The 23,643-nt window shown below is 39.8% G+C and overlaps 1 protein-coding gene across 4 annotated transcripts in view; it reads right to left on the reverse strand.

The window, feature by feature from the left end:
* The window catches only part of AREL1 (apoptosis resistant E3 ubiquitin protein ligase 1), a 43,059-nt gene that overhangs the window by 16,652 nt on the left and 2,764 nt on the right, over positions 1-23,643 (reverse strand). For 2 of the 4 annotated variants that reach the window (XM_015558026.1, XM_015558029.1), the window contains exons 3-8: positions 19,613-19,616; positions 16,044-16,050; positions 10,747-11,063; positions 4,840-4,900; positions 3,714-3,940; positions 2,572-2,809 (exon numbers count right to left, since the gene is read on the reverse strand). In XM_015558026.1, the coding sequence (XP_015413512.1) occupies positions 2,572-2,809; positions 3,714-3,940; positions 4,840-4,855 (481 nt within the window). In that variant the 5' untranslated portion in view covers positions 4,856-4,900; positions 10,747-11,063; positions 16,044-16,050; positions 19,613-19,616. Of the gene's footprint in view, positions 1-2,571; positions 2,810-3,713; positions 3,941-4,839; positions 4,901-10,746; positions 11,064-15,354; positions 15,435-16,043; positions 16,051-19,612; positions 19,617-23,643 lie in introns of those variants that run through there. The other 2 variants (XM_015558028.1, XM_015558027.1) reach the window with 2 other exon arrangements.

Below are 23,643 nucleotides of genomic sequence, written 5' to 3' on the forward strand. Positions count from 1 at the left end.
GAACTTATGTTCACACAAAAATCTGTATATGAATGTTAATAGGTTTACTCAAAATAGCCAAAAACTGGAGAAAACCTAAATGCCCTTCAATTGGTGAATAAACAAACTATGGTATCTTCACAACATGGAATTACTACTCAGTAATAAAAAGGAACCAACTATTGATACACTCAAAACCTGGATGAATCTCCAAGGAATTCTAAGTGAAAAAAAGTACGTGCATGGGTGGACCTGGAGAGTATTATGCTAAGCAAATAAGCCAGTCAGAGAAAGACAAGTATCACATGATCTCATTCATGTGTGAAATCTAATGAATAAAATAAACTGATGAACAAAATAGATCCAGAGATATAGAAGCATAGAACTGTCGAATCTCAGAGGGAAGGCAGGGGAGAGTGAGTAGGTGGGAAGAAATTAACCAAAGAACTGATATGCATATATACATAACCCATGGTCACTGACAATAGGGTGGTGAAGGCCTGGGGTAGGGAGTCAGGGCGGGTAGAAGAGGTCAATGGGAGAAAAAAGGGGACATATGTAATACTTACAATAATGATTTTTTTTAAGTTATGTAAATCAAAAGGTTATATACGCTATGATCCCATGTATATAACATTCTTGAAATGAGAACATTTATAAAAATGGAGAATAGCTTAGTGACTACCAGGGGTTAAGAAAGAGGTGGGTGGGAGAGGAGGAATGTGTGTGGTTATGTAAAGGCAACATGAAGGATCCTTGTGGTGATGGAAATGTTCAGTGTCTTGACTGTATTGATGTCAATAACCTGGCTGTGATATTGTATTATGTTTGTTTTAAAGAGTTGTACTTCTCTTTTTTTAAATATATATTTTTAATTGATTTTAGAGATTTGGACACAAACTCATTTCCTTTGCCTCTTGCTTCTCTGCCCATTCCTTTCCAATCTCTCTTGCACTAAAGCATTTTAATTATCATTCATTAAAGATTGAAAGATAATGCCCTAACTGGTTTGGCTCCGTCGATAGAGCGTCAGCCTGCAGACTGAAAGGTCCCAGGTTCAATTCCAGTCAAGGGCCTGTACCCTGGTTGTGGGCACATCCGGGAAAGAGAAACACTGATCTACTAGGGATTGAACCCATAACCTGGGCATGTGCCCTGGCTGAGAATCAAACAGGCAACCCTTTGGCGCACAGGACAACGCTCAACCAACTGAACCACACTAGCCAGGGCTATACTATATTTTTAAGATGTTGCCATTGAGGGAAACTGGGTCAAAGGTATACCAGATCTCTCTATTATTTCTTACAACTGCATAAGAACCTATAATTATTTCAAAATAAAGAGTTTAATAAAAGGACTGGTATACATTTATAAGGATATGTAATGTTCTCCATTGGTGGCAAGGAGGTAGTTTGATAATAATTCATGTGGAAAGGAGTCTATGAGAGAGACACTGAAACAAAGAACGAGATAAATGAAGAGAGAGATGGCTTGGGAGCCACCTTGTCAGCCTTCCTCTGTTGTAAGAGAAAGAAAATTGATGACTAGTCAAGCAAAGATACACAAATCTTAAGACCCTTCTTGTTATGGTTTGACCCCAACAGGTTCCATGGTCCTATCACTGCTGCAGATATCAAAATGACACTTTCGAAAGGAAGGCATGGCAGAACACACAGGACAGACATGTTGCAGAATCAGGAGTCAGAAATTATACTTTTAGGCTTCAAAGTCAGTGAGCATTTATTATCTGGCATAAAGGACATGAAGGGGGTGAAAGTAGAGATACAAGCCTCAACTCTTAGATACCAGAAGCTTGAGCAGAAACTCTTCAATGAGAAGTAAAACACACAATGGTAGCAAGAGTGGGATTAAGTCAAGGTGGTTTTACTTGAAAAGTTTTCAAAAATCAGAAGAATTTACCTTTTGTCTATTCTGGCACCCTTACTCCTTAAGAACTTACCTGGCTGATGACCCAGCAATTCCACTCTGAAAGAAATGAGAATGTGTCTCCACACAAAAATGTACACAGCGGCATTATGTTTAGCAGCCAAAAGCAATGGACCCCCAAATGTCCATCAACTGATGAATAGATCAATTGCAGCATTCTACACAATGGACTATTACTTGGAAATAAAAATAAATAAGTACTAATCCATGCTAAAACATGCATGCATAAACCTTAAAAGCATTATGCTAAGTGAAACAGGCCAGTCACAAAAAGTCCACATATGTTACGATTACACTGATCTGAATGTAAACAGTAAAGTAGTAGCCACAGCAAGCAAATCCAGAAGCAGATTAGTGGTGGCCTACAGCTGGGGCATTTGGGGAAAATGGGGAGTGATTACAAACAGGTACAGGATCATGGGGTGATGAAAATGCTCTAAAATTGAATGTGGTGGTAGTTGCACAACTCTATGAATTTTAAAAACCATTAAATTGTATATTTTAAATGGAAGAATTTATAGCATGTGAATTAAATCTCAATAAAGATATTATTCAAAAAAAGGTATAATTACAAAGAAAAAGGAAAAGGGGGAAAAAGAGGGAGGGAAGAAGAGAAAGGAAGGGGGGGTGGGGGGAATAATGTACCAGGCTGAAAAATCTTGTAGTAGGGACTGTAGGCCACATTTAATCCACCAAGCTTCACTGAGATTTCATAACGCCCAGCCCTGCGCACAGTGAAGGCCACCTTGACCACATTGGAACTGGGCTCCTGGAGGACTTCCTGGGTCACTGGAATTTCCACTGCTAGCTCAACGTGAGAGATGTGAACTCTTAGTCCCACAGGCCGATGTGCAGGGAAAGGCTGCCCGTTCTTATAGAATAACTGCAGTGGGAAGAAGAGGGGCACCCATTAGTGAACGGGGGTAGAAAATCGTTAGCCATCTAACTCAAAAAACTGTGGGGAACAAGGAGGTAGCTGGTAAAACCCAATACCCACCCCCTCTTACAGTCCTGCAGACACAGGGAGAAAGAAATTCTCTTAATACTTCAAAGAAAACCATTAAATCATGGACAAAGTCTTAACTTGTTTTGAGGACAGGTTTAAGATATACCATTAAATCAGTTTCAGCTTGACATTTCCACAAATGCTGCCTCTTCTTACCAGCCCTTCTTATTATGTTATCACTGCTAACCCAATGTAAAGGTATGTCAACAGGTACCACTGGCACTGAGTGAACTAAAACAACAGGCAAGGCTAGGGGGTTCCTGCTACAAAACCAAGCATGGTACTGTAGTAAAGTCATCACAGGGGGCAGCCCACCTTTTCTAGGGCCACAGAGTAAATAATTTTGGCTTTATAGGTCATACACAGCTATTCAATTGTGGCTAACTACTCGCAGGCAATACAGGAAGATGAATGGGTGTAGCTGTATTCCAATAAAACTGTCTATACAGAAGTAGGAGCTGTGCCTGATGTAAGCCTTGGGCCATAGTTTGCCAACCTCTAAATCTACAATAACCCCAACTCCATTTGGTAATATTTTTCTTATTTTGAAAAGGTAATATTAAGTTTATACTTCTTCACAGCTGAGCACCCATTAAACCAAAATGCTAGAGAAATTCGTGACTCTTCAGATACTAATAATTCCCAAGTTCCTGGGAGAGACAGAAAAACAAAGGAAAATGTTAACATTCTAGGCCAGCACCACCAACAGACTGAACTGGGCTCTGAAATCTTAAGTGACTCAGAAACCCCAATGGGTACGGAGACAGAAACATTCCCTTACATGCACTCGGAAGGCCATGCTGTGGCCCACCTCATAGGGGTCCTTCCAATCCCAGGAGACTTTGCAAGACCGGGGATCCAGGTAATTTCCCCGCACATAGTCATAAATAGTCCGGTCCCCTCGGCGCTCACGGTCCTCATTCTGGAGGAAGCTGACTACACGTGCGGCGAGCTCGAAGAGGAACTTAATTGTGAAGAAGAATGCAACCACAGATACTGTGATTCCACCTACGCGAAAGAGAGAACACACAGACACCTGCCAATTACACGTTACAGCTTCTCATTATGGAACAGGCGAGCCATCTCTCACAAATTAAAGGAAGTCAGGAAGAGATAGTAAGACTTCCAAAGATACGCTATACTGGGTGTACCTCTGTTGGTGAAGAGAGGGATTTATATACCAGGACTCAGACACAACTGTCCTCGGGCCAAATCTCACCCACTGCCTGTTTTTTAAAATAAAGTTTTACTGGAATGAAGCCCCACTCATTCACTTACATATTGTCTGGGGCTGCTTTCGTCCTAAACTAAAAGAGTTTGGTAGTTGTGACAGACACTATATAAGCTGGGAAGCTGAAAATATTTACTTTTAGCCCTTTATAGAAAAAGTTTGTCAACCCTTGTTCTATACCATGGACCACATATCCTGCCTGCCGCACCACCTTCCTAGGTGCTGGGCTCTCACAGAAGAAGTAAAAAAAATGTGCATTATATTCCTGCCATTTGGAAACATTCCCCTCCCTTGTCCACTTGGCTAGAGCCCCCCTCAACCCCCTCTAGAATTTGGAGTTCCCTCTTTTGGGCTCCCTCAAACACCTTACATTCACCTATTATGACTTTTCTTCCTCTTGACCATCTATCTCCTCGTTCATGATATGAACTTTTTATATGCAGATTTTTGCCTTATCCAACTCGGCAGGAAACAGTGTCTGGCACTGACTATAATTAGGCAATAAATATTTCCCAAATGAATGAATTCCACTGCCAACTCTGTGAAGGTACTTTCCGGCATGACTGGAAATATGGCCAAGTCTATTTTCAAGGGGAAAGAGGATAGACAGGGAGGCAAAAAGGATGTAAGCATCCCCAACAAAAAGATAATAAAAAGAGCTTTTTTCATAACATACCAATAACGTAAAACATCAGGTCCCTTCAATGCCAACAGACAGCCGAGGATCACAGCTGCAGCTGCAAAAGAAAACTTGTTTAGTTTTTTCTCCAAATCTTCCTTACAGCCATTTCAGCTCGACAGGTGCCCTGTGACATATTTCAGACAAAGAGACTGCATCATTCTCTCTAAAGACTTCTAATCTACCGACCACCCTAGGAATACCACAAACAGCCATTGGCTTTATTGCTAATTACAAAATGCAATAACATGGCTTTCATCTTCTCAGATCCAAAGCCCCAAGATAGTTTCCCTCCCCAAAGCAAATTGGTGCTAATTAACACAAGCAAAGAGGATAATGGAGTCACTTTTCCCTTATAGTTGCCTTCTGGAAGTAATTCACCTAAGTAGAAATAGTTATATAAAAATGTGGATTTTTAAAAGCAAGTATTATTATCATCATGTTGGCATTACCTAATTAAAATGAACTGGGTCATTCCAGTAACAAGCAGTGGGCATGTAAGAGAAGTCATTTTTGCTGTTACCAATCAGATAAACTAATGGGCCCCGTGGAAGATGAGCTAAGCAGGAAGGCCAAGGAGCGGAACAAAAGGAGGAGACTGTACTTCTCATGCTAAGTGATGCGGCCAAGGCCATAACAATTCAAACAAGAGCTAGAGTTTGAGGGTAAACTTTCACTGTTATTAAACTTGTTTCCAGAATAAGACTTCAATTGTCATTACTCATTTGAACCACCCAAGGTAATGCCAAGAAAAATGCAATATACATTGATGTTCATATCTTATCACTGAGTTTTGACCTAGTATGTATAAATTATATATGCTCTCTATTCTACAATGCACTGAATTCACTCTTTCTTTTAGGGTCAATATATATTAAAATTGTCAGTATTAACTCAACCCAGAACCTTATATCAGCACTAGAATGTTAGAGGTAAGACAGTTGAAAATTTATAGGCTCAGATTTGGGAGGGATCAAAGCAACTTTTTTTTTTTTTAAAGAGGGTACACTTTATGTCTAATTGTGGGAAAAACTTTTTAAGAGGGAGACAAAAATGGCAGCAGTTCCTTTGATAACAATATACCGAACAGAATCCACAGAGAACAGGTAATTTGAGGAATGACTGTGTCAAGTTTCATAGAAATCTCTAGACTAAAGTCGGTCCAGAAAAGAAATCACAACGATAACATTAGCATTGCCAATACACATGGATTAAGCTGCTCCCAAAAGGGTCTATTATAAAGAGACAACATACAGACCCAAAATCTTGGGGTCACAATTATTGAGTCTCCTCTTTGCTGGAAAGTTGCTATCATCTCTCAAAAAAAGCAACGGTCTGCACCTTACAAAAAGTGCTAGATGACTTGGTAGAGCCAAAACTGGCAGTTTAACTGTTTTAGGTACTCGCTCAGTTAGATGCCATCCAATCTGATCCTGGATATGAAACTTCTAGTCCTCAGAGAATAATACTCAGCAGAAAATGAAGTTTATGTGGCTTGTGCTATAGGACTTTTAAGTTTCTTGCTTCTTGTTTTGGGTTTTGTTGTTGTTAATCCTCATCTGAGGATATTTTTACATTGATTTTTTTAGGGAGAGTGGAAGAGAGAGGGAAAGATAGAGAGAAACATCAACGTGAGAGAAACACATCGATTGGTTGCCTCCTGCACATGCCCTGACCAGGGCCTGGGTCGGGGAGGAGCCTGCAACTGAGACATGTGCCCTTGACTGGAATTGAACCTGGGACCCTCTGGTCTGCAGACCAACGCTCTATCTACTGAACCAAACCAGTTAAGGAAGTTTCTTGCTTCTTGATGGCATAAGAGCAATGCCAAATTTGTGGCATACACCATAAAGGCTAGGAAAATACCTACGTACTACCTCTGACAACTATAACCTTTTCGGAAAGAGGCAGCCTGGAGACCAGTTCCAGGACTTGATTGTGTAATCTCTCTAAGATTCACTGCTGTATAAAGAGTTGAGATTTAATAATTTCTATGGCATCCTCTCCTTTAGTGCAATAGGACTTTAATATAACTCCCCATAGCCATCAAGACTCTAAAATCAAACAGTATAAAGAAGAGTATAGTACAGAGGACAAGGGCATGATTCTAGAACTAGACTACCTGGGTTCAAATCCATTGTCTGCCACTGACAATGTGACCCTGGACAAGTAATCTCTCTATAGAGTGCCAGTTTCCTTATCCATCAAAGATAATATCTGTGTGGCCTTAGCCACTTTGGCTCAGTGGATAGAGCGCTGGCCTGAGGACCAAAGGGCTCTGGGTTCGATTCCAGTCAGAATCATGTACCTTGGCTGCAGGTTCCTCCAGGGCCTGAGCCCTGGTCGGGGCATGTACCTGGTAACTAATCGAAGTGTTTCTCTCACATTAATATTTCTCTCTGTCTTTCCTCTCTCTTCCGCTCTCGCTGAAAATCAATGGAAAAATATCCTTGGGTAAGGATTAAAAAAAAAAAGTTAAAAAAAAAGATAATACCTCATAGGAGTGTTGTGAGGATTAAATAAGTAAACACATGTTAAGCGGCCTATAATAGTGCCTGGCACACAATAAGTTCTCAGTTTTAATTATTATTATAATTATTAATAGTAGTAGCAGTATCACTGCTCCTTTGCTTCAGAGCCAATAGGAAACTAGGGGACCCTCTCTACTGGCCCACACTTTCTTCAATGGGAAATGCATCAGAAATACAAAAGGCATGGCTTCTCTTACTGCACTCAAAACCTCTGCCTACATGGGAGTTCTTTATACTATTCTAATTTTATGTCTGAAAATTCTTATAATAAAAAGTTAAAATTCAACCAAAAATGCCCTGGTGTGGCTCAGTTGGTTGGGAATCATCCAGTGCACCAAAAGGTTGCCAGTTCGGTTCCTGGTCAGGGCATATGCCTGGGTTGTAGGCTTGATCCTTTTTCTTAAAAAGAAAAAAAAAATCCTCAAATAATCCATCCAACAAATACAGTACAGTACAGCCACAATCTCAGGCCTCATGAAGCTGGTAGTAATGAACTTGACCTTGTTGCGTCCTTATCCATTTTTGCCCCATTTACTTATTTCTCAACAAAATCATCACGACTAATCTAGATTACCTAGACCTTTTCCAATAGGTCAATTCTACATTTCCATTCCAATTCCCTTTATTTATTTATTTTTTTAAATATATTTTATTGATTTCTTACAGAGAGGAAGGGAGAGGGATAGAGAGCCAAAAACATCCATGAGAGAGAAACATGGATCAGCTGCCTCCTGCACGCCCCCCACTGGGGATGTGCCCGCAACCAAGGTACATGCCCTTGACCAGAATTGAACCCAGAACCCTTGAGTCCGCAGGCCAAAGCTTTATCCACTGAGCTAAACCAGTTCTGGCCCAATTCCCTTTATTATTTAAAACTCAGCATACCAATTATTACCTTTTCCCAAACAACTCTCTTTGAAACCTTCTTGTGAACAGGGAGTTAGCTCTGCTATTGATCTGACCTTGACAAAATAGCCTACTACTCCTCAATAGCTCTCAAAAAACTCCCCAGTAACATTTACCCATCTGCCAATTTTACCTATGGTCACATTCTGAACTTGCCTTGTGCACTTTCTCTTTCCTGTTTCTTTCTGATTACGCTGTCACAAAGCCTCCCTATCTTTGTCTCTGAGTACAAGGTATCCTTTTAGGGTGACCCCTCAAATCACTTTTATTCCAGATTTACCTCTTCTGTAGGCATTTTCTGTCCTCTTACTGACCCTGGCATGCCCTCTCTCTGCCCCATCTCTGCTTCCACTGCACCCTATATTATCCTTGGCCCCATCACCCATAATGTCTTCTTATTCATCCTATGATCTATCCAAATCAGATCCTTTACACTTTTACATATAAGCTCTGAAATGCCCCATCTCCATGCCATTGCAGAAGTCATTTCCTCTGCCTAGACCAGTGATGGCGAACCTTTTGAGCTCGGCGTGTCAGCATTTTGAAAAACCCTAACTTAACTCTGGTGCCGTGTCACATATAGAAATTTTTTGATATTTGCAATCATAGTAAAACAAAGACTTAAATTTTTGCTATCTATTTTATATATTTAAATGCCATTTAACAAAGAAAAATCAACCAAAAAAATGAGTTCGCATGTCACCTGACACGCATGTCATAGGTTCGCCATCACTGGCCTAGACTATCCTCTCCCCTCAGCTTCTATCCGTGAAAAACCTCCTAATCCTAAGGTCTAGGGAAAACCCTATCTCCCCTCCCTGAAATCTTCCCTGATTTCCAATTTAAAGACTCCTTATCTCCTCTGAATTCCCACACTACTTTGTTTGTATTTACCTTATACCACTTATGTTCTCTTTTAGTCCCTTGTTTAATTTTCCATTTCAGAGTGGTAAGTAACATGAGGCAAAGATTAGTGTTAAAAATTCTCCACAGCATCCAACATGACTGCATATAGTAATTGCAATAAATATGAATATAGTATCTGCTGAATGGATAGGATCAAATGTCTGTTCTTTTCTTTGTCCAGAATGTCTAATGATCAGGAATTTTCCAAATTGGACCCTCGTTTTGTAGTTTTTAAAACTTCTCTAATTAGCAAGATATTCACTTGAGCCAGAGGTTATATGCTCTTCAGTTCTACAAGTATGTATCAAATACCCATGCTTTGTATAGTATCCATGCAGTTTTATGATCCTATCTTCCTCATCTTGAGCTTTTATGTTTCTACAACAGTTTCCATAGCACCTTCCACTTTCTGCTGCTCATACCTCTCCTTCATAAAATTATTTTGGAACTCTCCCCGAGTCTAATTCAAGTACAAAGAAGCAATATGTTAAGCCTCTATCATAAAATTTTATGCAATTAGCTATATGAATACTTTGTTTTTAAATTCATTTCTTTAGTGTTCTTGCCTTTATATAATTCAGCAAACTATAATACCCTAAGCTAGCAGAATAATAGCAGCATATAATAACTTACATACTACTATTAGTTATTACATACTCCTATGTACATAAGTTATTATATACAGTAGTATGTAATAACTAATAACTTACAACCCCCTTACTGATCTACTTATCATAGGCCAAACACTGCACTAAGTGTTTTACATGTTAGCTTAAGTAATTATCACTATAAATTATTCTCATTTTACAGATTAAAAAAAAAAAAGCTTAGAAAAGTTAACTTGCTAAACATCTCCCAGCTGGTTAAGAGACAGAGCTAAGACTTGAGCCCATGTCTAACTCTGAATCCCAATGTTCTTAACCTCGTACAGCACTAAATTATAAAAAAGAACGGAGTCATAAGCACAGTGAGGCATTCAGGAAACACTTTAAGAAAACACATACAAAAAAACAAGTCTGAAAAACATCACCCAGTCTTGCGATGAGAATTTCATGACCAGGCTAAAATTAGAGAGATAAATGCTTATGGCCCTCTTTTAAATCTTTTGAAATAAAAATAAAGCATGACAGAGGAAAATGGAATGCAGTACCAATTATCTAATGCAGAAATATCACTTGCTTACTAAAAGATCCCAGGCAAGTTGCTTAATACTACAGCACTTTGGCTTACATTACCTACAAAAGCAGGGGAAGGGGGAAATACTTGAAAATATCTGTCTCAAGGGAATGTGAGAAAGCTGACTGATATACATATTTTAAAACCCTTTGGGGTTTTTATAGTATAACAATTTTATAATTACACCAAATAAATTTTAGTCCTAACATTGAAGATCAATTGTGAACAGTCATTTCCCAGAAATGGAGAATTGATTTCTTTATACTCAAAGATGTCCTGCTGGAAATACAACTGTGCACGTCCATAGCTTTTCCTTGCTGAAGAGGAGCTGGTCCATGTTCTGTATCCCAGTAACAACTGAATCTTAACTAGACTATTGCCTTACCTTTAAGCGAGGGCCCATGTTCTAAGAACCAAGTGGAGCACTTCTATTCACCAAAGCAGGTAACTTGGCCCTTTCACCATGTCTTCAACTTCCACAAGAGAGAAAATAGCCGCAAGGTCAACAAAAAGTGTCTGTCCATCAGACCTTCATTGAGGGTGCGTCAAAGAAGCAGACAATCAATGTTTTTGGAACGAACTGGGTGACTTCCAGAGTGGAGAAATATAACCCCCAAATATATCATTCCTGGGCTTCTCTCTACTGCAAGGCGCAATCAACTGCCAAAGGACGCATCTCTTCTGCTGTCTCAGGATCCTATCCTACAAAGAAAAAAGGGTTGGTGGAATAGGTTTTTATTTCTGAAAAAGAATGCCCAGAAAACAAAAAAGAGAGGTAGAACAGACCGTGGAAACCCTGGGACACTAAAAATAGCCAAGGGCAGGTAAACCCTGACAAAATTTTCCCAATTAAAACTCCACAAGAAAAGTCAAATCTCATTCTTAATTGTGTCACTCCCAGAAGGAAGCTCCACCATTTCAGTTGATTCCGACCCTTCAGCAGAGTGAGCTTCACACAACCACATGCCCAGTTTCAGTTTGATGGGGCTGGAGCACAAGGTGTGGCCACAAGGTGAAGAGAAATGAGAACATGGGACATGTGGGGACAGGTTACAGAGGCCTCCCCATGTATTTCCAAGACATGGTTAAACAATGCTGATCTTATCTTTCAAACAGTAAAATCTGTGAACTTTCAAGATAAAGTCGCTGAGTAAGAAAGTTCAGTAAATAAGTCTGTCACTCAAAGATATTCATGAACTAATATGGCAGAAAGGGGGTATGGCAAAGCACACACAAATAGCCACCATAAAACAAATGAGAAGAGCCTACTCATCACTAGGTGGAAAGAAACAGTCTCTTTCTACATGGCAGGAACTGCTCTGCTCTCAATGCTTCACATGTATTAACTCACAATCCCAAGACAGAGATATAATTATCCCTATTTTACAGATGAGGAAACTGAGGCACTTTCTCAAGATTATGCACATATAGTTGAGTCAAACCCAGCCAACCTGCACCCAGAATCCATGCTCTTAAGAAGTACTCTACTGCCTCTCTAGCATGGGAAACAAAGAAAGAAAACACAAAGTGCTAATAAGAGCACAAGAACCGAATGAGTGAAGGCCAAGTTGGCAAACTTTTATAATTAAAGATAAATAAGTATACGTATGTATTTTAAAATATGGAGATAGACTTGCCAAGTACATGAGCCAAAACGTGGGACAACTAACAACTGGAACCAGCTTAAAGGATCTGCAAACAAGAGATGAGTTACATAAACTATAAGAGATCCATTAGAATGCTATATAAGCATTTTTTAAATGACACTTATAAAAAATAACACAAGGAATTGCTCACAAATAAAATGTTAAATGAAAAAGCAAGCAAAAAATTATTTACATAGCATAAGTCCACTTTTAAAAATATTATATTACATAAAAAAGACTGGAAGGAATACAAAAATGTTAACAGTGGTCATCTCTTGATGCATGGAATTATAAATAATTTTTATATTCTACCTCTACATTTAGCATTCTCCAAATTCTTTTATGAGGCAAGAACATATAAAAAGTTTCTAATTCTGGAGAATAAGTACTTGTTTTTCTAAAAAGGGGAAAGAACAGGCAAGTTGTCCCTTTTTCCAATAAGGAAACAGTTAAAAAAAAATTAGCTCAAAATAACAGAATGTACTAAACTTTTATTTCTGTTCATTGTGATATTAATAGGCCTCCGATGCTGTGATCAGCTATTTTTTAAAATATATATTTTATTGATTTTTTTACAGAGAGGAAGGGAAAGGGATAGAGTTAGAAACATCGATGAGAGAGAAACATCGATCAGCTGCCTCTTGCACACCCCCTACTGGGGATGTGCCCGCAACCAAGGTACATGCCCTTGACCGGAATCGAACCTGGGACCCTTGAGTCCGCAGGCCGACGTTCTATCCACTGAGCCAAACCAGTTAGGGCGTGATCAGCTATTTGATTATTAAATCAAATAACTCCTAGTTCTATCGTCTTTATTATTGATTTAAAAATTTTCTTCCAGTTCTTCTATGCCCCCCATGAACCATCATGTTTATCACCCCTATTCCCCCCTCCACTGCCCCCAATGCTTCATTGTTTCTAATGAGCTTCAACTTAAAGTTGAGTCTTGGTTAGAGGGTTGGCCTGCAGACTGAAGGATCCTGGGTTTGATTTCAGGTTAAGGGCACCGGTTGCAAGTTCCCTAGCCCCAAAAGAGACATGTGCGGTAGGCAACCAATCGATGTGTCTCTCTGACATCGGTGTCTCTCTCTCTTTCCCCACCCCCACCCCGACCCCCACCCTTTCCGCTTTCTCTAAAAAATCAATGGGAGAAATATCCTCGGGTGAGGATTAAAAAAAAAAAAAGACTCAACTCAAGCAGGATTTCCTTCCCGGTCCAACTCCCAAGCCCCTCTAGGGGCTCCTCCACGTCAGGCAGAACTAACCACTTCCTTCTTTGTGATACTCCTATGCTGAAGATACCTCTATTATAGTATTTATTAGTCTATATTATAATTATTGGTTTATACAGTAGTCACTCCTAATGGATTGTGGGCTTTCTAAGGAAACACCCTGGGTCTTACTCATCTTTGCCTCCCAATGGCTAGTATGATGTTCAGAGTTCTGTCTCAGAGCCTGTACTTTTGCAAGTTTCACAGGTGATTCCTATGCACATTAAAATTCGAGAAGCATGGTTAGACTCTAGAGTAGTCCGCCTAAGAAGAGACTCAGTATTCTGCATCTCTAACAGGCTCACAGGTAATGCTGATGCTGCTGGTCTGCAGATCAAGCTTTGAGGAGCAAGGGGTCTAGTGCAGGAATTGGCAAACTACAGCCTCCAGGCCAAATCCAGACGGCTGCCTGTTTTTGTAAAAAAAAAAAAAAAAAAGTTTGTATAAAAAGAATGAACACAGCCAAGTTCATTCGTTTACATATGGTCTACAACTGCTTTTGCACTACAACAGCAGAGTACTTGCAGCAGAGATGTACGTATGGCCTACAAAGTTTTCCTATCTGACCCTTTACAAAAAAAGTTTAGCAATCTCTGATGTAGCGGTTAAAGCTATATAATTGCCTTGTATACAAGAACTCATTTTTATAAACCAAAAAAAGCATGAAACCATTTTCTTCCAGTTCTTCTATGCCCTCTTAGGAAAAGAGCAGTATTTTGCAAATATTTCTTCTGGCTAATTTCAACTGTTATTTAAAAGTTTTATGCCTCTCACACCCCAAGTAGGAATTTTATACAATCATTCCCCAAAGTATGTGTTTCGTACAAAGTTTATGCTTGCATTTCACCAAGGCTGTAATTTCCTAAAACCAGTACCTCAGGAACCAAATACTATATATGGGCTTCTAAAATTATTACAATACATATCACCAACTCAGCCTCTACTTTTAAAGTGCTATTCTTAAAACCTGTGGGGGGAAAATGATGTGAAAGTCCACCTAGATTCTGGTGAATAAAGATGTAGTGGCAGCACATTGAGTTCCAAGTATCACCCACAGAGTTCCACAAAACAAGAGAGGGCACAAGTAAGACACTGGCTTGGCAAGTAGTAGTCTCCATCATTCTCTACACAGAAGCACCAACCATAAGTACAGGGAAATCAACTTAAAAAGCAAATCATTCAATTAGCAAAAGGCCTATAGGTTAGTGGTCTAACTAAGAAGGTTCCAAGAAATAAAGTGAGCCATCAGATACATTAGATAATTAGTTTACATTTTCCCTTGCTTAATTTCATCCTTGGACTATTCTCCACCCCAAAATCCCACCATAAAAGATTGCCCTCCCCCTATTAAGTTTATACTCTTGAGATATTTATATAGTTGTGTATTCCTGCTATCTTGGTTCAGCCAAGTTATACAGTTTTCATTTATATTCTTTCCTCATCAGTCAGCCCCTCCAGTCTCTTAATCATTCCTGTGGGTCTTCTGTGAACTCTCTCCAGCTAGTCCCCAGTGATCTGGTAATGAGGTGCCTCCAACTGACTGCAGCCTTCCAGGAACAGCCGAGTTAGTCAGAACAGGATGAGCTCACCCTCCTCAGTTCCATGACATAATACTCCTGAGGAGACAATCCCCAAATCGCAGAAAACTAGAATGTGCCATATTAGACTATAACCCCATTCCATACTTCTCAGATTTGGGCACTGGAGCACGCCAGAATGTACTAGAAGCCAGAAGATAAAGGAAACATGTTCCTGCAGCATCTAGTTACTTGAAAATGAGGTGGGTGAGGAGAAAGTATTTTCGTGTTAAAAAAAAATTCACAGGTAATAAAATAGAATGCAAAATATGCATGAATTTCTCAAGATACAACATGGATATGTTAAAAATATTCATAGACATTTTGTACCTGAGGCAGGAAGGCTGCTTGGGGCTCTGCTCCCAGCCTCCAAGTGTTCCACGCCCACTATCCTCTACCACTAGAAGTACTATATTTGAGCTGAAAAGTTTGAAAAGCACTATACCTCCAACTCAACTTCCGGTTTATTACCCTATTACCACCCATCCCATATACTCACATCTATTTTTTTCTGCTATGCTTCCCCAATGACTACCAACATCTTCAGGTTCTTCTGTATCGTTCATTCATTTTATATTTCTTGAGCATTTGCTATATGCCAGACTGTGTGCTAAAAACTCAAGTCACAAGGATAAATACGACAAGGTGGGAGATGGGCAGTATAATGTGGCAAGTACCACAAAAGAATAAACAATGTATAATGGGCAAAGGGAGAGAGGTAACTTTGCCTGAGCGAATAGAGAGGTCTTCAGAGGAGAGACAATACCGTTGTTACTTAATGAGTAAGCACTTGCAAGGCAGAAAAAAAGGAAAAGACTAGTGTCCTAGGCAGAAAAAAACAACATAAACAAAAGTACTAGTCAAGAAAGGGAGTGATGTGAAGCTCAGCATTATGGATGCACTGTGTTTAGAAAGACCACCTGGAGCCAAACTAGAGTGACTGATTCTAAATACATACAGTGTAGTGGTCAAGAGTATGAATCTCTCTACTGAGTGACAAGCTATTGAACTGCTCTTAAGTTACATCAGATATAAAATGGAGATCCACTGAGAAGAGGAAGGAATTCAGCTGCTCTTGGGAGCAAGACCTGGGGCATAAGGGAAAGGAAGACTGGTTGAGACTGGAAACTAGATTCAGGTGTCTTGGCACTACAGGAGTGCCTCGAGAGACATGGCTCTATGTGCCACCAAGCTGCTGGGCTGCCAGGATATGACGGTGGTTTGTGCAGGGGCCCAACCCACAATAAATGAGAGAGATGGCACTGAGTGTACCTGAGGGTCTATCTGGCTTAGTCTTTAACGTGTGGCATTTTTTTCAATTGATATAGTGATTTTCAGATCCATATATGTTGTGACATGTATCAGTGGTTCCTTCCTGTTTATTGTTGTGTAGTAGTCCACTATATGGACGTGTAACAATGTTTATCCATGAATCAGCTGAAGGCCATTTGGGTTTCATCAAGGTTGGGCTATTATGGATAAAGCCCCTATGAATATTCAAGTACAAGTCTTCGTGTGAACACACGTTTTCATTTCTCTTAGGTAAATAACAAAGAGTGAGACTGCTGGGTGACATGGTAAGTACATGCTATTTAACTTATAAGAAACTGCCTAGCTGTTTTCCAGAGTGATAGTACCACCTCATGTTTCACCAGCAATGTATGAGCTCAAGTTACTAACATCTGGCAATATTGTCAATCTTTTTAAAATCAGGCAGTACTGTCAATCTTTTAAATTTTACCTATTCTAATAAGTGTGAAGTGGTATACCATTGTGGTTTTAACTTGCATTTATTTTTATTGATTTCAGAAAAGAAGGGAAAGGGAGAGAGAGATAGAAACATCAATGATGAGAATCATTGATAGGCTATTTCCTGCATGCCACACAATGGCAACTGAGGCTGCAACCCAAGCATATGTCCTGACCAGGAATGGAACCATGCTCTCCCGGTTCATAGACCAACGCTCAAGCACTGAACCATGCTGGCCAGTGAGGACTAACAATATTGAGTGTCTTTTCATATCTTTTTTGGCTATATAAGAGCCTTCTCTGGTATTTAAATCTTTTGCCATTTTTAAAAAATTGAGCTGTTTATCTTCTTACTATTGAGTTGTAAGACTTCTTTATATATTCTGAACATAAGTCCTTTATTAGATACTAGAGGCCTGGTGCATGAAATTTGCGCACAGGGGGAAGGGTCCCTCAGCCTGGCCTGCACCCTCTCGCAATCCGGGACCGCTGGCTCCTAAGCGCTCGCCTGCCTGTTTGCCTGACCGCCCCTAACCGCTCACCTGCCTGCCTGATTACCCCTAACCGCCTCTGCCTCGGCCCCCACCACCATGGCTTCGTCCAGAAGGACATCCAGGTTATTCGGCTGTCCAGTCTAATTAGCATATTACACTTTTATTATTATAGATATGTTGGGCAAATATTTCCTGTGGCTTTTTTTTTCATTTTCTTAACAGTGTTTTTAAAAAGAATAAACGTTTTAATTTACTGACATTCAACTTATCAATTTTTTTCCTTTATAGTTTGTGTTTTTTGTGTCCTATTTTTTAAAAAATCTTTGCTTAACTCAAAGTCACAAAGATTTTCTTCTGTTTTCTCTTAGAAGTTTTACCTAAAAGTTTTGCAAAAGAAAATCTCTTCTCAAAACTTTTAACAAGAGTTTTAAAACTCCTGCATTCCATTTATCTCATAATTAATTACTCAGGTTTATTATCCCTTTGTTTCTTTCAACTTCCACATTATCAAGCACTATTTTAGACTTTGGAAAGATTTTTATCTTTTAATAGATTTCCTCTCTCTTCACCCTAATAAATGGCATTTCTAAATTTAGCCACGGTTTTAGTCCCTCAGTTCTCTTCAAAATGACATAAAACCTCTGGTCCTCCGATGCTGCTTCTTAAAACAACAACAAAATTCCAAAACCCACAGCATGCAACTTCAAGTTAAGTCAGGGACAATGAACTATCCTCCTAGTTTTAAAGAGAAGCTTTTGTAAGTTTGTTCTCACCATATTGAGTCACTCTAACCTGGTAGGAGGCTGGAGGAGTTATCACTCACTGGTTAAAAGGAAATTTAGGCTTTAAAGGTTAAGTTCACCAAGACAATAGCAGTACATTTTTAGACTCTAAATGTGCATTTCAGATTCAAAATGAAACTAATAGTATACATGAAAGCACAGTTTAGGTTCAACTGCACCCCTGGAATACAGTTTGCCATTCTCAATATTTCACATGCCCTAGCTGGTTTGGTTGAGTGGATGGAGCATCAGCCTGCGGACTGAAGGGTCCCTTTCAGTTCCAGTCAAGGGCACATGCTCAAGTTGCGAGCTCCATCCCCAGTAGGGGGCGTGCAGGAGGCAGCCAATCAATGATTCTCTCTCATCATCATTGATGTTTCTATCTCTCTCCCAGTCTCCCTTCCTCTCTGAAGTCAATACATACATACATATATATATATATATATATATACACACATATATATACACACACACACATATATATATAAATATAAATGTATACACACACACACACACACACACACACACACACATATATACACATTAACATGTCAGAGAAAGTAGAAAAAGGGATTCTAAGCTAATGTGAGTAAAATGGGGAGAAGTGACAATTTAATCATTATTCATTTTGTAACTTTGTGACATATCTGGAGGAAAACAAAATAGAAAACTGGCTCGTTTATGAACCCCCATCACAGTCCTTAATCTAAATCAAGAAAATAGCAGTTTCTATTTACAACTCCCTCTTATCCTGATGTTTTTGTCAACTTACCAAACTGACTCTACTGTGTCTGATCCACAGAATTTGGACAGACCCTGTGTTCCCACACCATGAAAGCTTTTATGCTTAAGTGACCTTGGGCCACTGAGTCTTGGCTATAACAGGAAAACTTTTAAACCAATTCTCTGAATCTGACAAGTCGTCTCCCTCAATAAGTCTAGGAAGTTATTTCATTAACTGTGCATGAAGTGGCAGGCAAATGGCCAGATCTACAGCCCAGAGTGGTGGAACTGGAATTGTCACACATATACTTAAAAGCTAACAAAACCTCTACCACCATCCATTACTTTCAATTCTATTCTTTTTATTTTATTTGAATTTTTAAATATTTTTATCTTTATTAATTTCAGAGAGGAAGGGAAAGGGAGAGGGAGAGATAGAAACATCAATGATGAAAGAGAATCATTGATCGGCTGCCTCCTTCCTGCATGCCTCCTACTGGGGATCGAGCCTGCAACCCAGGCATGTGCCCTTGGCCGTATCGAACCCAGGACTCTTCAGTCCACAGGCCGACGCTCTATCCACTGAGTCAAACCAGCTAGGGCTCTACTCTTATTTTTAAGGAAAACAATTTATTTATATAATCAGAAGGAAGAAAAAAAAAAGAGCATTCTTTAGTTAAGACTCCAGGAAGACAAACAACTCACTACAGAAATGGCAACCTAAGAAGGCTCGATTTAAAGAAGAAACTCAAGCCTGACTGGTATGGCTCAGCAGTTAACCTATGAACCCAGAGTTCACTGTTCGATTCCCAGTCAAGGCACATGTCTGGGTTGTGGGCTCAATCTCCAGTGGGGGGAGGGGACATGCAGGAGGCAGCCAATCAATGATTTTCTCTCATCATTGATGTTTCTCCCTCTCGCTCCCTCTCCCTTCCTCTCTGAAATCAATAAAAATATATTTTAAAAAATAAAGAAAAAGAAGAAACTCAACATTTAAGGTATTCAAGACAAAACTTCTGTCGGCCTAATAATCAGTTACCAAACAAAAATTTGTTAATTTCTTCAAATGTGTATTAAGAACCACATGCCGCCCTAACCGGTTTGGCTCAGTGGATAGAGCATCAGCCTGCGGACTGAAGGGTCCTGGGTTCGATTCCGGTCAAGGGCATGTACCTTTGTTGCGGGCACATCCCCAATAGGGGGTGTGCAGGAGGCAGCTGATCGATGTTTCTCTTTCATCGATGTTTCTGATTCTCTATCCTTCTCCCTTCCTCTCTGTAAAAAATCAATAAAATATATATTTTTTTAAAAAAAGAACCACATGCCAAGCAATATGTTGACTGACCATGAGGGTTCCAAAATGATGAAGACAGTCCCTGACCTCCTAAAACATACAGGTTAGTAAAGAAGACAGACAAGAAAACAACATGATAGGTTCATGCAGGAAAAGCTATGAGGTGAGCACACTGAGGACACCATGTTAGGGAAGCCCAGGAAGGGCCCTTCAATCAGGATCAGCTCTTAGTTTCTCAGATAACTTCACACTACCCTCCTGGGAGCAAAGCCAACTCTTCCACTAAGTTAATAGTGCTTTGGGAATGAAGGGGTGCAAAATACTACCTATGGGGGGGATGTAGAGGGGGAGGAGGGAGGGAGAGAGAGAGAGAGAGAGAGAGAGAGACACATCAACTTGAGAGAGACACATAAATTGGTTGCCTCCCACGTGCGCCCCCACCAGGGCTGAGGAACCTGCAACCCTTCGGTCCTAGGCCTAGGTTGATGCTCTCCAGTGGTTCTCAACCTTCCTAATGCCGTGACCCTTTAATACAGTTCCTCATGTTGTGGTGACCCCAACCATAAAATTATTTTCGTTGCTACTTCATAACTGTAGTTTTGCTACTGTTATGAATCATAATGTAAATATCTGATATGCAGGATGTATTTTCATTGTTTGCAACCCACAGGTTGAGAACCGCTGCACTGATTCAAATCAGCCAGGGCACCATCCATAATTGTTTAAAGAAATCTGTTATCAACTTAAATTAGTAAGTGAGACCAATTAGTGAAGGGGATGAAGTCCAAGCCCAATAATGAGTTTAAATTGTGGAATGAATGCCTTGAGCAATTTTTTCTCTTCAAGACTGCAGGAAAAATAAAAAATAACCTTGACTGCTGAGGAGGGCTAAACTCATTTATTTTTCACAAGTATGCAATAAAAAGTAATTACTTTCTGCTCCCACTAAACACAAAGCAATACCATCTCTCCCTCTCATCACCACCAAAACATCCTATATTTGAGTACTTTAATCTTACACCATAAGAATCTCAGATTGTGGCCCAGCCAGGTGTGGCTCAGCAATTGAGCGTCGACCCAGGAACTAAGAGGTCACTGGTTGGATTCCTGGTCAGGGCATATACCCGGGTTGCGGGCTCGTTTCCCAGTGGGGCATGCAGAGGCAGCCAATCAATGATTCTCTCTCATCATTGATGTTTCTATCTCTCCCTCTCCCTTCATCTCTGAAATCAATAAAAATATATTTTTTTAAAAAAGAGCAACTGGACTTAAAAGAATCTCAGATTGTGCCCACTGGTGTGGCTCAGTGGTTGAGCATCTACCTATGAACCAGGAGGTCATGGTTTGATTCCCGGTTAGGGTACAAGCCCAGGTTTGGGGCTCAATCCCCAGTGGGGATTGTGCAGAAGGCAGTCAATCAATGATTCTCTCTCATCATTGATGTTTCTATCACTCTCACTTCTTCTCTGAAATCAATAAAAATATTTTTTTAAACAATCTCAGATTGCTATCAAGTTATAATGCAACAAAAACATATTTCTCTAAGTATGTTCTCATCCCCCATGGTGTTCCTATAGTAATTTAGCTCCCTAAATAAGTATTAACAATCAAGGAAATCAGAAAATTCTTAGAATAGATATGATAAGCTATTTGTTTTTTTTTTAAATTTGTTATTGTTCATGGATTCCAAAGTTCAGAATACATACTACCAGGAAAGTGTTTCTAATTTTTCAATGCCCGAATTTAAATGCAAATTACTATTTAATTATATGCAATTTTCCCTCTAAACCTATGTATACGAATCAGTCTCCAGATGTTTTTAAAAAACAAACTCATCGCCGAAACCGGTTTGGCTCAGTGGATAGAGCGTCGGCTTGCGGACTGAAAGGTCCCAGGTTCGATTCCGGTCAAGGGCATGTACCTGGGTTGCGCGCACATCCCCATAGGAGATGTGCAGGAGGCAGCTGATCGATGTTTCTCTCTCATCGATGTTTCTAACTCTCTATCTCTCTCCCTTCCTCTCTATAAAAAATCAATAAAATATATTTTAAAAAAAAAGAAAAAGAAATAAACTCCAAATTCTTAAAAAAAAAAAAACTCATCATGTTTACTAAAAAAGTGTATTGCCTAATAACCAAAAAGTTCTAATGTATCAAAAAAGTGGTCACTGTCAGCTCTACCCATGAATGACAGTTTGACTGACAGACAAGCTGTTCTGAAAAGATTAGGCACTTCCAGTGATGGTAGGAGGCACATACAGTATCTGTAGCTACTTTAATAATAAAACTGTTTCATCATAAAAAATTCAGAGACTACAAAGTCATATATGTGAACTGCAAGCTATCTAAATGCATGCATGTTTAAAAAGAAACAAGTAAATAAATAAATAAAAAATAAAAAGAAAGAAGCAGGACAAAAACTGTCTATACTCAAATCAACATGAGAAATCATCCTTCCTTTGAGCTTTTTAAGAATTGAAAACTTAATAAGGTTCTTAAGGTTATCAACTCATTTCCAAAATAGAGCAAAAAATATATACACACATTTTGAATAATTATAAAGGCAGTATCTATTAAAATACACTTCTTTTTCAGCTATCAGCTGTTATAGTTTGTATACACTTGGGGGACATCCTGTATATTAAAATACAATTGACACAAAATAATATCACCACATAGTCTATGTTGGAAGACACAATCACAATAATAGGATTTACTTGTGATGGACACACAGCTCTAGGGACTTCACATTGTAACATATTTAGTGTTAACAACATCCCTGTAAGACAGGTAGTATTGTGATTATCTCCATTTATACAAATGAAGAAACTGAGGCACAGATACATGAACACCCCCAATGACATATAGCTGGTAAGAAGCAGAGAATGGATTTTAGCCACATCAGTCAGACTCCAAAGTTCAAGTTAACCAATCCACTACAGTAAGGGTCATGCAATAGTCGGCTTTTTTTTTTTTTAAACCTTTTTGAATCTCAAACACTAGGATAGCTTTGCAATAAGAAAAGTACAGGCTTTGGATTCAAACAGACTCAAATAACCCCCCCCCCCCGAATAAAGTCTGAACCTCAGCTTCCTCATATGTAAAATGAGGATACTTAAGTTATTGTGGAGGTCAAAGAATATCAAGTGCCAGGTACAGTATACAAGATAGAAGTAAGCTCACAGACACCTAGAGGATCCACGGCTGGACTTCGCAATCCACGTGTCTCATAAATTGTAGGACAGATACTGTACGTGTACCCATTGTTTAAGAATCGCCCCTGGCTTTCCATAACCTTTCAAGGGGTACGTGATCTCCAGAAGGTTACACAAGCTACCGGAGTACATAGCAGGTACTCAAAATATGAGTTATCTTTCCCTTCTTGTCCTCTAAAACGCCCCCTTTCCCACTAGGAATGATACACCCAGGCTTCACAAGAAATCTCCACTATTCCCCACCATTTCCCTGGCTTGGTAACTCGTTTTCTAAAGGACCCTGAAACGCTGCTTCATCCCTCCCTGCTCCGAGAGAAACAAAAGGTGTTCACTCGGGAAGACTCTTGGACTCTCGCCCACCAGCTGCAGAAAGCACCGAGCGGGCAGGAGAACCCAGCAGGAACCAGAGCTTCCGAGCGGCACCACGGAGACCTGACGCCCAGAGCCGCGGGAGGGGGAGAATGCGTTTCCCAAAACTATCGGACCACCCAGAATTCCGCCCCCGGTGCCCCCTGCCCCCACCCCACACACC

Source organism: Myotis davidii, unplaced genomic scaffold (genome assembly GCF_000327345.1).
Source record: "Myotis davidii unplaced genomic scaffold, ASM32734v1 scaffold309, whole genome shotgun sequence".
Lineage (NCBI taxonomy): Eukaryota > Metazoa > Chordata > Mammalia > Chiroptera > Vespertilionidae > Myotis > Myotis davidii.